Genomic DNA, 12,903 nt, shown 5'->3' on the forward strand with positions numbered 1-12,903 from the left:
TTCGCTGCAATGAAAGTCAAAGTCAAAGTTGTGGGTACTTCTGGGTAAAATTACCTTTACTTTTCTGTATTTCACTTTGGCGGCCACAGAACGTCAATCAGGAAATCTTACAGCAAGCAGCAGCGAGCAGCATCAGCAGCCAGCGGCATTTTTCACACGCTCTGTGCAATTTTCCTACTTACAGATACTGCAAGAGATGATGGTTGAAATTGACTATGACGCCGATGGCACCGTGTCCTTGGAGGAGTGGCAACGTGGCGGCATGACAACCATACCGCTCCTCGTCCTGCTAGGTGAGTGAGCACAACAACAACAAAAAAAACAGCTGCAACTACTTCGGTAGACTGCTAACTGCCAGAGCGCCAAGTGGCTGTGAAGCTTTGAATGCGTTTACCGCCTCACTGCCTCGATTGCCTCTTGTGATTGCCTCTCCCCCCTTCGCCGCCTTCTACAGTATCTGTGTCTCTGCTCTGACTGCCTCAATAATCAAGTCATTTGCAGAAGGTTCACAGTGAGCAAAAAAAAAGCAAAATATACGACATACATATATGAAATCGTATCTATTCTGTGCAATTTTTCACCTTCGCAACGTACTATATGCAAAAAGTGCTCGCATCTCCCTCTCTCAGTGTTTTATGCAATCTCCAATATCGTTCTCTATCGCACCCATTTTACAGGCGTCGACAGCACCACACTGAAGGAGGATGGCATCCACGTGTGGCGCTTGAAGCACTTTAGCAAACCGGCGTACTGCAATCTCTGCCTAAATATGTTGGTCGGCCTTGGCAAGAAGGGTCTCTGCTGTGTCCGTAAGTATCGAGAAGTACATTTAAATACATATAGTATCGTAGTACTCAGAGCACACACTCCTTGACTGCAGACAGTGCGGCGGAAATTACACATTTTCAACTTTTAATATCAAAAAGGACATTTCGCAGAGCGCACATAAGTCATCTGTCAGTCGGAGTCGAGTCGAGTCGAGTTGAGTCTGTTTGATGATTACACATGTGTGTTTCGTCAGTTTTAATGGAAAACATTTAATATTGATGTCACAAATTGAGATTGTCAATTTCAAACGAAACGAAACAGTAGCACAAAGCTGCAACAAAAAAATACCATTGATCAAATAGATTTACAAATGATTGCAACTTCAATATGCATGAATGTCAATTTTAATCACACATTGTAAATGATTAAGACATATGCGAATGCTTTAAATATTTGTTTGCTCTTCATTCGACAGTTTGCAAATACACGGTGCACGAACGTTGCGTGCAACATGCGCCTGCCTCATGCATAACCACCTACGTCAAGTCAAAGAAGCCCAAATGTGGCGGCGATCTGTTGCATCATTGGGTCGAGGGCAACTGCTACGGACGTTGCTCAAAGTGCCGCAAACGCATCAAAGCATACCACGGCATCACAGGACTCACTTGTCGCTGGTGCCACATGATGGTGAGTGAAAGTATTTTTTTTTTTTAAGTTTTTTAGAAACAGTGAAAGACAGAAAAGCTCTTCTCTCATTAAGTTATTCAAATGCCAATATTGCATTTACATTTTGTACATGAAATTTCTCTTTTTGAGTAGTCAAATTCAAGATTTCGATAACAGAATTTAGTATTGTGAAATGTGAGAAGTACTAAAAATATAGAATATTTATTAAAATACATTTCAAACGTAATCAAATCAAAGAATATGTTCCTTATGCAGTGCACAAAATTGTGTATTTTCTTTTGGTTGCCAGTAGCAATTGCAAATTTATCCAGAAAAGAAAAATGTCTTTTCTGATTACATTTTTAAAATACAATTTCTATATTTATCAATACATATGTACATTTCAAATTCTATTCTATTTAAATGTTTTGCATTTGTTGACTCAATACCAACAGAATATAGTGAATTAAAATACCATATAATAGTACAAAATGAGTGTCTGTGAAAATTCATTTTACGTTCATTTAAATGTAAGAATTTATGACTTAATGAACATTTCAAATTCATTTATTATATTATATATTGAAATGTTTTGTATTTGCTGGATTTCATAACTACAGAATGAATATTTACAAAGATTTTTTAAGAGCAATTAAATGTAAGAATTTATGCTTTATGGAGTTTAAATATTTTGAGTTTCTTCAAATATAAAGTTACTTAAAGAAAAAATAATTTCTTTGCCGACTATTTTCTGTCGGTGTGAAAGCATCTTCTTTTATGTTAGTTGCCATTTGCAAACGCAAGTGTATCGAGTTCCATCAAAGTGTTGCATTGCTTGGCATTGTGTCGTGGCAAGTATTTATACAAATCGCATGGCAGTTGTGCCACATTCCACACAGTGCACAATTCTCAACAATTTTTCAAATACGAAGAATTTCAATTATTTTGATCAACTGAGCAAGCTGTGCATGTCCCGTAGTCATGCTCCTATTTGTTTTGTCTTTTGGCAAAAACTTGTTAAGCGCCACTGATTTGAGCTACAAGGCAAGCACACACAAAGTACACACACACACATACAGTTCATGCACTCACAACTAACACACACACACACAAACTAGTGTGCCACACATTGCTGCAAATGTAGAGGGAAGTGCCACACACTGTGCAGCATCGTGGCTTGGTTACGGGTTTTGGCCACGACGTCAGCTCCAGCTTCGTTATGGCTGGCAAATTGTCACGTCTCAAAGAAATTATGCTGCTGCATGCCACACGACCAGAGGCAGTCCCAGATTCCATCTCCGACACAATCCGCCAAAGAGACGCCACCGCTGCCGTCGTGTTTCCTTCGTCTTGCCCCCGGCATGCACAACTTTCTCAAGCGACTTTGACAAGTGCAGCATCAGTCGAGATAATGCCGAATTCGTTATCTCAGACGCCACAACAACAGCAACAAGAACAATCATGTGAAGAGCTGGAAGAGAAAATGAAGAAGCAGCTGCATCCAAAATGGCGGCAGGCATCGAGCAATGCAAGAAACTTCCTTCTTGGCTGCTTCAGCTGTAAACATTTCGTAAGCTAAACGTTGCCAAAGGCTGCAGCAGTCAATATTGGCCTTTGCTTTGCGAGGGTTGCTCGATTAGTATGCAGGCATGTTATAGACTAAAAATTGGTCAGCAAACTTAGCAACGAGTTGATCACTAAATGCGTAGATTATTCTTAATTTACAGTAAAAGACATTGTTTAAAAAAAAATGTATGTAAATAAGAAGAACTACTCATTGAGGGAACAGCTTTCTCTCAACAAATTTATAACAACTGTCGACTTAGTTCATCATTTTTTTAAATTTATTTATTTATCGTAAAGAAATTGAATATCTTAGAATTAGCAATTATCAATTAAACATAAATTTTGTTGATACTTGCACATCCATATTTTACATAAAATGAAATGAAATTTTTTGCAATGTTCTTCATATTTCATACACTCTTAGGTTTATTTTATATTTATTTGTGTACCATTAATCTAAGTACAATTGTAAACTGCATTCTGAATTTATTATTACGAATTTATTATTTAAATTGTTTTGTGTTGCCTTTTGTTTATTACCAATTACCAAATGAATTTATTATTATAAATTCATTATTTAGATTCTTTTTGATTCGTTCTTTCTTTTGTAATTATAATTCAATTTTATGCTGTATATTCAAAACAACCCCAAAACTATGTTGACTAGAGGAGTTATGTATAGAGAGTTATATTCATAGGAAATTACTATAAATTATGCAAATTTAATTATTTAAATGTCGTACATAATGCACATTTTGCGCAATCATTACTCAAACAGTCTAAGTACTTAATTTAATTTACTAGCATTGAATATCTATATTTACTGGCATCAGCTTAATCGGTTTTCCCAATTTAAACTGATTAAACTGCCCACGCATAATAATTGTATTTGTATGTGCATTTTGCATTTTATCAACGTTAAATTTGCAACGTGTGGCAGTGAAAAGTTCACACGTGACACAGCATTCTGTTTGTCAGCGATAATCAGTGCAGCAGGTTAAATTGTGTTGTTCCTTAGCAAAGAAGCTGCCACTGCATAGTAAAGTGGGGAAACCGAGGGAAGAACGAAAAGCTATCCGTAGTTGAATTTAAATTAAGGATCTGCGTTTAAATCCCATTTTGAGTGCAAATTAACAATTTGGCGGAAGCGCTAACACAAACTTTTAATCGCATTCATTAAAGCAAAATGAGTGCTTAAGTAAGCGTGCGGAGGGAGAGAGCGCTCATCAAATAAATACGTATACGCCAAGGATACCAGGAAGACCAGCGCTCTCCTTTTCCAATGCACAAGTTCTGCGGCCAGCTAGTCAAGTGTAAATTGAATTTAAGGCCCCTCGATTTCATTTCGTTTCGTTTTATTTTTTAACGTGCCAGATTTTTGGCTATCTTTTTTATGACTTTTTTTTCCTTTTGGGTAATTTAATGTGAAAATAATCTCTCTCTGTCTCTCTCTCTCCCGCTCGTTTCAGCTGCACAATCGTTGCGCCTCGTCGGTGAAGAAGGAGTGCACACTGGGTGAATTTGCTGAGCTAATTGTGCCACCCACTGCGATATGCCCGGCTGTCTTGGATCGCCAGCGTTCGGTTAATCAGGCGCATAAAGTGAGTTGATCCCAAAAAAGTTAACTCTCTACTTAATTCCATTTCCCTAACCAAAAATTGGCAAACTAATCGTACTAATACAATAAACTCTCAATGCACACGCTTTCCTCGCATTCGCCTACTTGTATATTGGCTTCCACATTGTTGTTGCTAAAAAAAAATTGTGTGTGTCATTCCCACAAAAAAAAAAACAATCAATATCATCTGCTAAATATAAACGAAACCGAGTAGAAATCACAAATGCATCATCATCACCAGGCGACGCATTTCCAAATCACGCCGCCCGACGAGCTGAGCTGCCCATTGCTGGTGTTTGTGAATCCAAAGAGTGGCGGTCGACAAGGTGATCGGATCTTGCGTAAATTTCAGTATATGCTCAATCCCAGGCAGGTGTACGATTTATCCAAGGGTGGACCCAAGGAAGGTGCGTATACACCACGGCGTATGCGTGATGATTACATGCGAGCCGCAAAGCAAACACAAACACACAAGGCAACACACACAATTTAAATGCAAATTACGTAGCAAGATACTTAAATTCTGATTTCTTGGTTACGTTTATACACGCGCTGCTGCTGCTGCCTCTTGACTGTCGACACAGGACTCACGCTCTTTAAGGATATGCCCAATTTCAAAGTAATCTGCTGTGGTGGCGACGGCACTGTCGGCTGGGTGCTCGAGGCAATGGGTAAGCTCCACACAATACCAAAACACTACTGCTTCCAGAGGCATTAAATTGTAATATCTCTATACACAGACTCCATCGAGCTGGTCACCCAGCCTGCCATTGGCGTCATTCCGCTGGGAACTGGCAACGATTTGGCACGTTGCCTGCGCTGGGGCGGCGGCTATGAGGGCGAGAACATACCCAAATTAATGGAAAAGATAAAGCGTGCCTCTACCGTAATGCTGGATCGATGGAGCATCGAGGTGACCAACAATCCGCCCGTTGAAGAACTGCGCCCCAAGGTAAGTTCAAGTAACAAACTTTACAAAATGGTCTAGTGATAAAGCAGCCTAAAAAACTGATTACACAAACTCGTTTTCGTGGCTTGCAATGCGGAGCAATGAGAGAAACTAACCAGTGAGGCGTGCCTCTTGTTTGTGCACCATTTGCAGGTGACTTTGCACTCGAACATGCAGAAAGTGATTGAGTTGTCACAGAGTGTTGTGGTCGACAAATCGCTGATTGAACGTTTCGAGGAAATCCAGCGGCAAAGCTTCAGTGGCACCACGGACAACATCGCAGCAGCAGGCACAGAAACAGACACAGCTGCAACTGCCACATCGATTATGATGGCAACGGAATATTCGCAGGATATGACAACGACAACAGCAACAGGGATGGGAACGGGAACGGGTCACGATGAGGTTGCAGCTGAGGTGGCTGTGGAGTCTGCCACGCGCACCACAACCACGAAAAGCATTTCAATGTCCACATTCGAAACGCGACGCATGCACAAAACATTGACAGCCACGCTGAGCAGCAGCAGCAGCAACAGCAACACAAGCAGCTCAAGTGGCAGTGCCACAGGCAGCATCAACACCAACCTGCCGCAACAATGCCAGCAGCAACAGCAACAGCAGCAGCAGGAAATGGGGTCGCCTATGGGCAAAGGTGTTCTATTCCCGCTAACACGCACAGATGTAACTGAAAAGCAATCACTCGAGACGTTGCTCGTGCAACACAAGCAACAGCAACAAAAGCTGGCAGCGGAAGCAGAAGCTGCTGCTACAGCAGCAGCAGCAGTTGCAGCTGCTACGACAGCAATGTCGGATGAAGAGGCAGCTGAGAATAATCAGAGCGATAATAATAGTCAGTCCAATAAGCCGTACAACATCGTTAAACAGCAAATTATATTGTCTTTGGATTTGTCGGACAAGTGCGAAACTTATGGCAACAGCAACGACATCAGCAACAACAGCAGCAACAACAACAACAACATTGAGCAGCAGCATAGACAAGGCCAAGTCGCCAGCACACCACAAACACCAAAGACTCCCATTACACCGCCAACGCCAACAGCAGCAACAGCTGCCACAGCAACAACACCCACAGCAGCAACACCAACTGCAACAACAGCAACCAGCAGCAGCAACATTCCACAGAAGCCCATCAAAGTGCAATCGGACAAGGACTGCACCGTGCCCTATAACATTATCAACAATTATTTCTCCGTCGGCGTGGTGAGTACAATTTCCTTTTTGCTTTTCCCTTTTGTGTAAATCAGTGAGCGCATTTACACGACTGCAACAGCAACCATAGCAATAGCAATAACAATAATAGCAACCAGAGTGCATATTTCCTTTGATTATCTTTCCTTTGGTTATTTGCGATAGCGTACTCAATGTCGAGTCCTATTTGGTAAACAGGAAGAAAAAAATCTAGTTTGAAAAACAGATTCCAAACATTGATTCATGATTTTTTCGATCTAATAAAAAATCTTGAAATAAGATTTTTGCAAGGAGATTTTTATGCTAAATTTGCACTTTAAGATTTAAAATATCTTATTTTAAGATTTAAATCTCGCTTCAAGAATATTTTATTCTTGATTGAAAAGAAGATTGCAAGTTTTGATTAAAAAAAACTTTTCTATCCTTAAAAAAATTGTGTAGTTTTAAAAATAAAACAAGTTTTTGTTCTTCAATCATCGTTTTAAGATTACAAAATCTTTTAAGATATCGAAGTCAAGAATTTTGTTTTTGTTTGTTAAAAACTTTGAATTCCCTTCCTTTAAAAGAAGAACCTACTATAATTTCTGGTATTGTTGCTGTCAACTATAATAGATATACCGCAAATCATTGTTTATACAAAAATACAATCTATTTTTTAAAAAGTTTAATCTTAATTTAAGATTTTGCTTTCTTGATTTAATTTTGAGATTTTTCCATTCTTGAAACAATATAATCTAGAATTTCAGGATTGGACAATCTAGAATTTCTTTATAACTTTGATGTTGGTTCAAGAATAAACCTTCTTGGTTCAAGATTTTATTCCTGATTTTATCAATCGGACCTTCTTGGTTCAAGATTGATTTTAACACGTTATTTCACTCTGTGGAAATGCAATAAAATTTGCATATTCATATATACTCATACACATGTCTTGAATGCGCATAAATCCAAATCAAAAGCAAAGATCTAACTGCTCTCTCAATTATGCAAATACAGATTCCGTAATATGCACTAAAATCACACAAGGATTAAGCATAAATGGATTCCACAATCATTTGTGGAAGCTCGTAAAAATAATATTAAGAGAAATATCTCAGGGTTTACTTAACTCAAGTTGAGTCAACACACGGGATTCTCGTTTCGTTTCTCAATAATTCATATAAATGTACATTTACACTCAATCATTTATTCAGCATTTCACCACCCCGAATTTTCCTGCCCAATTCCCTTGGATTTTCATATGCAAAGTTCAGCAAACTTTCGAGCTGCAATCAAAATGAAAGTGAAGAGCTTTCTAATTCGCATTTTCATTGAATTACGCGAGCGGAAAATGCTTGAAAACCCGGAAGGATTGACGGCTAACAAAACTCTGCTATACCCTGTGCCCAGTTTGATTTGAATCAATCATTCAATAGTCGTAATATAGGAAACGCAATCGCACAACATTTGCATATTCGCAATGTTTCAGGCAAAAAGGCAAGCGCTCAGCAGAGCTGCAAAAAGTGTTGGCCAATTGAGAATGCGGCCAGAAGCGAACACAAAGAACGGCGTCGAACCATCAGAGGCTCATTTGAATCATTGATGCATCGCTGCACTTTGTGGGCAAGGCAATCAACAACAGCGAATGCACACACGCAGGACTCACAGGACTTGGCCAACAATCGGCATTTGTCTGAGGTGCAAATGAAGTATAGGAGCTTATGCTTTAAGCTTAGTTTGAGGTCTGTTTTTATCTGCTGATAAGGCATCAAAGAGCAGCATAATTACACTAATTCGATTTGGAGAAAACTGCGAACTACGCACATTTAAATTAATGCGATGAGGGTGTGTGAGAACATGTCCAGGGGCTGGAGGCAGCTTGTCTAATTACAATTTGGGCCGAGTGTGGAATTGGTAAGTGCTGCCGCGCAAAAATAGTCGCAAGGAAAACAAAACACATTGCGCCCCAGGGACAATTTGACAAAGAGGAGCACACACAGTCGTAAATAGATGCAGGCAAAGCAATAAATTGAAATGGCAAAAATGTGAGAACGGGACTGAAATTGGGTATCGAAACGATGTAAAACTGAAATCTTACAAAGTTTTATCACAGGCTAAAGGCTTTTGAATAATTTACCATGAAACGAAGCCAACAAACAACAAAAAAAAGAAACCTGAACACGAACATGAAGATGAAGATGGCGATGACGATGAAGATGGAGATAAGACGGCTCAAGATATGAAAGGCTCGAGTGGAAATCAAAGATACTTTCTTGCTACGTGCGACTAAGTAGCTGGCCAAAAAGATTTAATGCGGTCATAAACAAAGGTTAAGTGAGAAATTTACTGGCCAAGCCCAAACCACAAGATGAAGCAACCAGCAAAACCACAGCAGGAAAAAAGTTAAGCGCAGAAGGAAAACGAAAACGAAAAAGAAATTCGTAATGAAACTGAAAAGAATGGCAACTACTAAAACGGATATGTTGTACAAATCAGCAAGGCGCTGCTCAAGTTCTGTCTCAGTGTGTGTGTGTGTGTGTGTTGTGTCCTCAATGCTCTCGTATCATCTAATCAAAAAGGAAACACGCCTCCTTGTCCAGATGCCCACTGATAGTAGTGTCCTTAGTGTTTTCTGATTTTATTTGCCAGTTGTTTGTGCCTTGCTTGTGTTTGTGTGTGTGTGTGTGTGTGTTTTGTAATGCTGCACCATTTGTCAAGTGCGGCTAAAGCTGAAATCCTTTTTGTGCAAACATTTTGCACTCTTACTTACTGTCTCCTCCTCCTTCTCCTTCTCCTCGTAATCCTGCCTGCCTGCCTGGCTGTCGCGTCTGGATACGTAACTGAATATCAGCCTAATACGCAATGAGCCCACACAATTGCAAGCCTTGCGATTAAGATCCACAAAATCCTTGCCAAAATAAAAATACACACAACAAAATGCCATAAAATGCGTCTGTTTCCTAGCAAAAGTATCTTCACGTGTGTGTATGTACTGTGTGTGTGTGTGTGTGGATGTCTTCGAGTAAGGGTGTTAGTTTATTTATGACCTGATGTGCGTCTGTTTAAACTGTAGGCGTCTACAGCAAACTGTCGACGATGTCGTTGTTGTTGTTGTTGCCGTTGTGGTTGTTGCTACACTCGCAACACCCTGCAAAGTAGTCAAACAATGCGGTATGCCAAACAAAACAGTTTCCAGATTCAAGTATGAGAGTTCAATTAAAATGAGATGAAACCACACAAAATAATCTTGATTTATTTGTAGCATTAAAACGGCAATTAATAAAAAACCATAAAAGTAGTACATATATATAGTTATTAAATTGTGTCTTCAAAGTTCATCACGTACCATTAATAATGCTTAATTTTGCATTTTTTTCTATGTTATATCAATGGCAGCAACTCATTTATAATGAAATTAAATTTGTCATAATTTTTACAGAAAAACAAATACAAATAAAGCCACTGCCCGATTTAAATTACATAAAATAATGTAGATTGTATTTAACTGAAATGTGTAGATGAAACATTTTACGAATAAGTTAAATATGATAAGCACAACTTCAAAATACATTCGAAATAATTTATTTCTATTACATTTTCATTATAATTGTGTATTATTTAAAGGTATTAAAGATACACAACTTCAAAATACATTCGAAATAATTTATTTCTATTACATTTTCATTATAATTGTGTATTATTTAAAGGTATTAAAGATACTATACATTAAAAAATGTTATTTCTATTATTTTTTCTTTATAATGGTTTATTATTTAAACGCCTCAACGTGTTATTTTCAATTTTTAAGGAAAAACAAGTGAATTCAAATAAAATATCTTTTTTTTATGCATATTATATTTGCAGTATAATATTTCATGAATAAATTTTGATAACAATATTAGAACAGATCAATAATTGATGGCAAATAAAGCATTCATTTAATTGTTATCTACATTTTAAAAATATCAGGACAGCTCAGAGTATTGAGATTTATAAATAGTACGTGAATTTCTTTTTCATATAATTTAATTGATATATGGTTAATTCTCCGGCGGAATTTATCGTGTGCGACACAATTTGCAATAATTTGAAATAATTTTAAAAATATTTAAAGGCGTTATTCTTATATCTCTGGATTAACACTACTTTTAGAGCTGAGATAGATTTTAGTATCGATTAATCTACGTTGTTTTTTCACTTAAGATATTGTTACACAGTTTGCAGATTAAATAATTTGTGTAAAATATGAAAATATATATATAAAATCAGTTTGGTTTGCAAAGTCGAACTATTTTTAGAGCACTCGCAGGGTATCGTTAGGTGGTTGATATGAAAACGTCTTGCTTCAATGTTATGGTTGTTCTGCGTATTGTTGCTGCTGGGATTTCACTTGTCGGCTTCATTTCACGCAGCCTCCTGGCTGTCCCCAGCACGAAATCCATTTAGCACTCATGTACATCATATGTGAATGTCTCAAGAAGAGTCCCGAATGTAACACAACCAACTTGTCATATACGAGTATGTGTGTAAATGTGTGTGTGTGTCAAGTGGCTGCCAATGCGCAGCAGTCACAACTTTGCTCCTTAAGTTAAAGGTTCAAGGGAAGCTGCTGCTGCTCGTCTGATGTTGTTGAAGAGCAAGCAGAGAGGTGGTGAGAGGAGGTGGGAGGTGCCGTGTAATACGGCATGAAAAGTATTTCACGCTGACGCTTTGGTTTAACGTCAATTGTTGACGTTAAGCGCGAACTTGTGCGTTGTTGATGACACTGCCAGGAAAAGACCATGAATCGCAGAGAGAAGTAGAGAGGGAAGTTGGGGAGGTCAGTGGGTGGGGAATTGAGGCGCGTACACATGTGTAATTGTGTGCGTTGCGCTTTTGCCTTTCCTTTGATTCACACTACTGCCGAAATGTCAGTGACACAAACAGAGACCGAGCCGTAGGTCTTATGTATTGTTAAAGGTATGGCAGTGAAACATTTTTATGGCATTCAGCGAACTCTGATAAGGATTTCACCATTCACCACCTCCATTCTGTGGGCTGGCTTTATGGCCGAAAGGCATTCATTGGCCAGCAGCACATGCTAATAAGCCGCTTGTCATCAAGTTAGTTTCGAGCCAGGTTGCATAAGCGTCAACTTTACACGAATGGCACTTTAGGATGGCAGGCTAATTAAAAAGTTTTTGCCAACCGAACCAGCCTGTCTCGCTTGACAATTAAATTTGCGCTCCAGCGGTAATTAATCTTATTTATGATGTAAAAGCTTTAACCGCAACTTTGGCTCCAAACCAAACTCACACTACACACACACACACACACACACACACACACACACACACACACACACACACACACACACACCTACCCACCCACCACATCTCCCACAGCGTGTCGCCTTTTCTGGTGTGCTGACATGCATAATAAATGCGCCTACAAATGTGCAACGTGTCGTATGTGTAATCCAAACTGGGGCCACGGCATGTGCTTAACCCCAAGCAACCAAGCACCACACAGCCACATTTAACTAGCAGGCAATCTCAGGTATTCAGACGCAAGCCCGAAAATGCAAATATAATATGCTCCCTCATGCTGTGCAACACTCGAGAGCCTATAGGGAAACAGCCATGTGCACTGGATAGGGATGCATTGCACCAACGAAATATCCATACATCAGCTTGATTTTGTTGTAATATACTATATTCGACCACATATGAAATTCTTTTTCAAATAGTGCAATTTACTTTGAACAAAATCCAACTCTGCATTTTCAAAATATATCATTTTTACTTCGTTTGCATAATTATTGATGACAACTTTTAAGCTATGTAAATTTAAAACTATTTCTTGTTTTTAGGGTCAATTCAATGGCCTTTGTCTAAAGCTCATCTCTAAATCCTTTTTTGATTATCACTATGAAAAATATTTTAAGTTAATTAACAAACCTTTGAAGGCTTGCAATTAATTTAGATTTTCCTCCTTTTCACATTTTAAATTCTATTTTTTCAAGCGAGTTCACTTTTAATTGAAATTAAAATATACAAATATTTTTATTATTTTCCAAAATATTAAATTTCATTAAAATTATATTTATTTTTTACGATTTTTCTGCACTTGTAATTAGTTTAGACTTTCTCACTTTTGCATATTGAAT

At 38.4% G+C, this 12,903-nt stretch overlaps 1 protein-coding gene across 1 annotated transcript in view; it reads left to right on the forward strand.

The window, feature by feature from the left end:
- LOC133845576 (diacylglycerol kinase 1) overlaps positions 1 to 12,903 on the forward strand; it is a 30,939-nt gene that overhangs the window by 15,249 nt on the left and 2,787 nt on the right. Inside the window, exons 8-15 of the mRNA XM_062280065.1 lie at positions 185 to 293; positions 678 to 809; positions 1,244 to 1,455; positions 4,470 to 4,601; positions 4,833 to 5,025; positions 5,203 to 5,289; positions 5,359 to 5,570; positions 5,721 to 6,788. Of these exons, the coding sequence (XP_062136049.1) occupies positions 185 to 293; positions 678 to 809; positions 1,244 to 1,455; positions 4,470 to 4,601; positions 4,833 to 5,025; positions 5,203 to 5,289; positions 5,359 to 5,570; positions 5,721 to 6,788 (2,145 nt within the window). The remainder of the gene's footprint in view (positions 1 to 184; positions 294 to 677; positions 810 to 1,243; positions 1,456 to 4,469; positions 4,602 to 4,832; positions 5,026 to 5,202; positions 5,290 to 5,358; positions 5,571 to 5,720; positions 6,789 to 12,903) is intronic.

This window comes from Drosophila sulfurigaster, chromosome 3, assembly GCF_023558435.1.
Source record: "Drosophila sulfurigaster albostrigata strain 15112-1811.04 chromosome 3, ASM2355843v2, whole genome shotgun sequence".
Lineage (NCBI taxonomy): Eukaryota > Metazoa > Arthropoda > Insecta > Diptera > Drosophilidae > Drosophila > Drosophila sulfurigaster.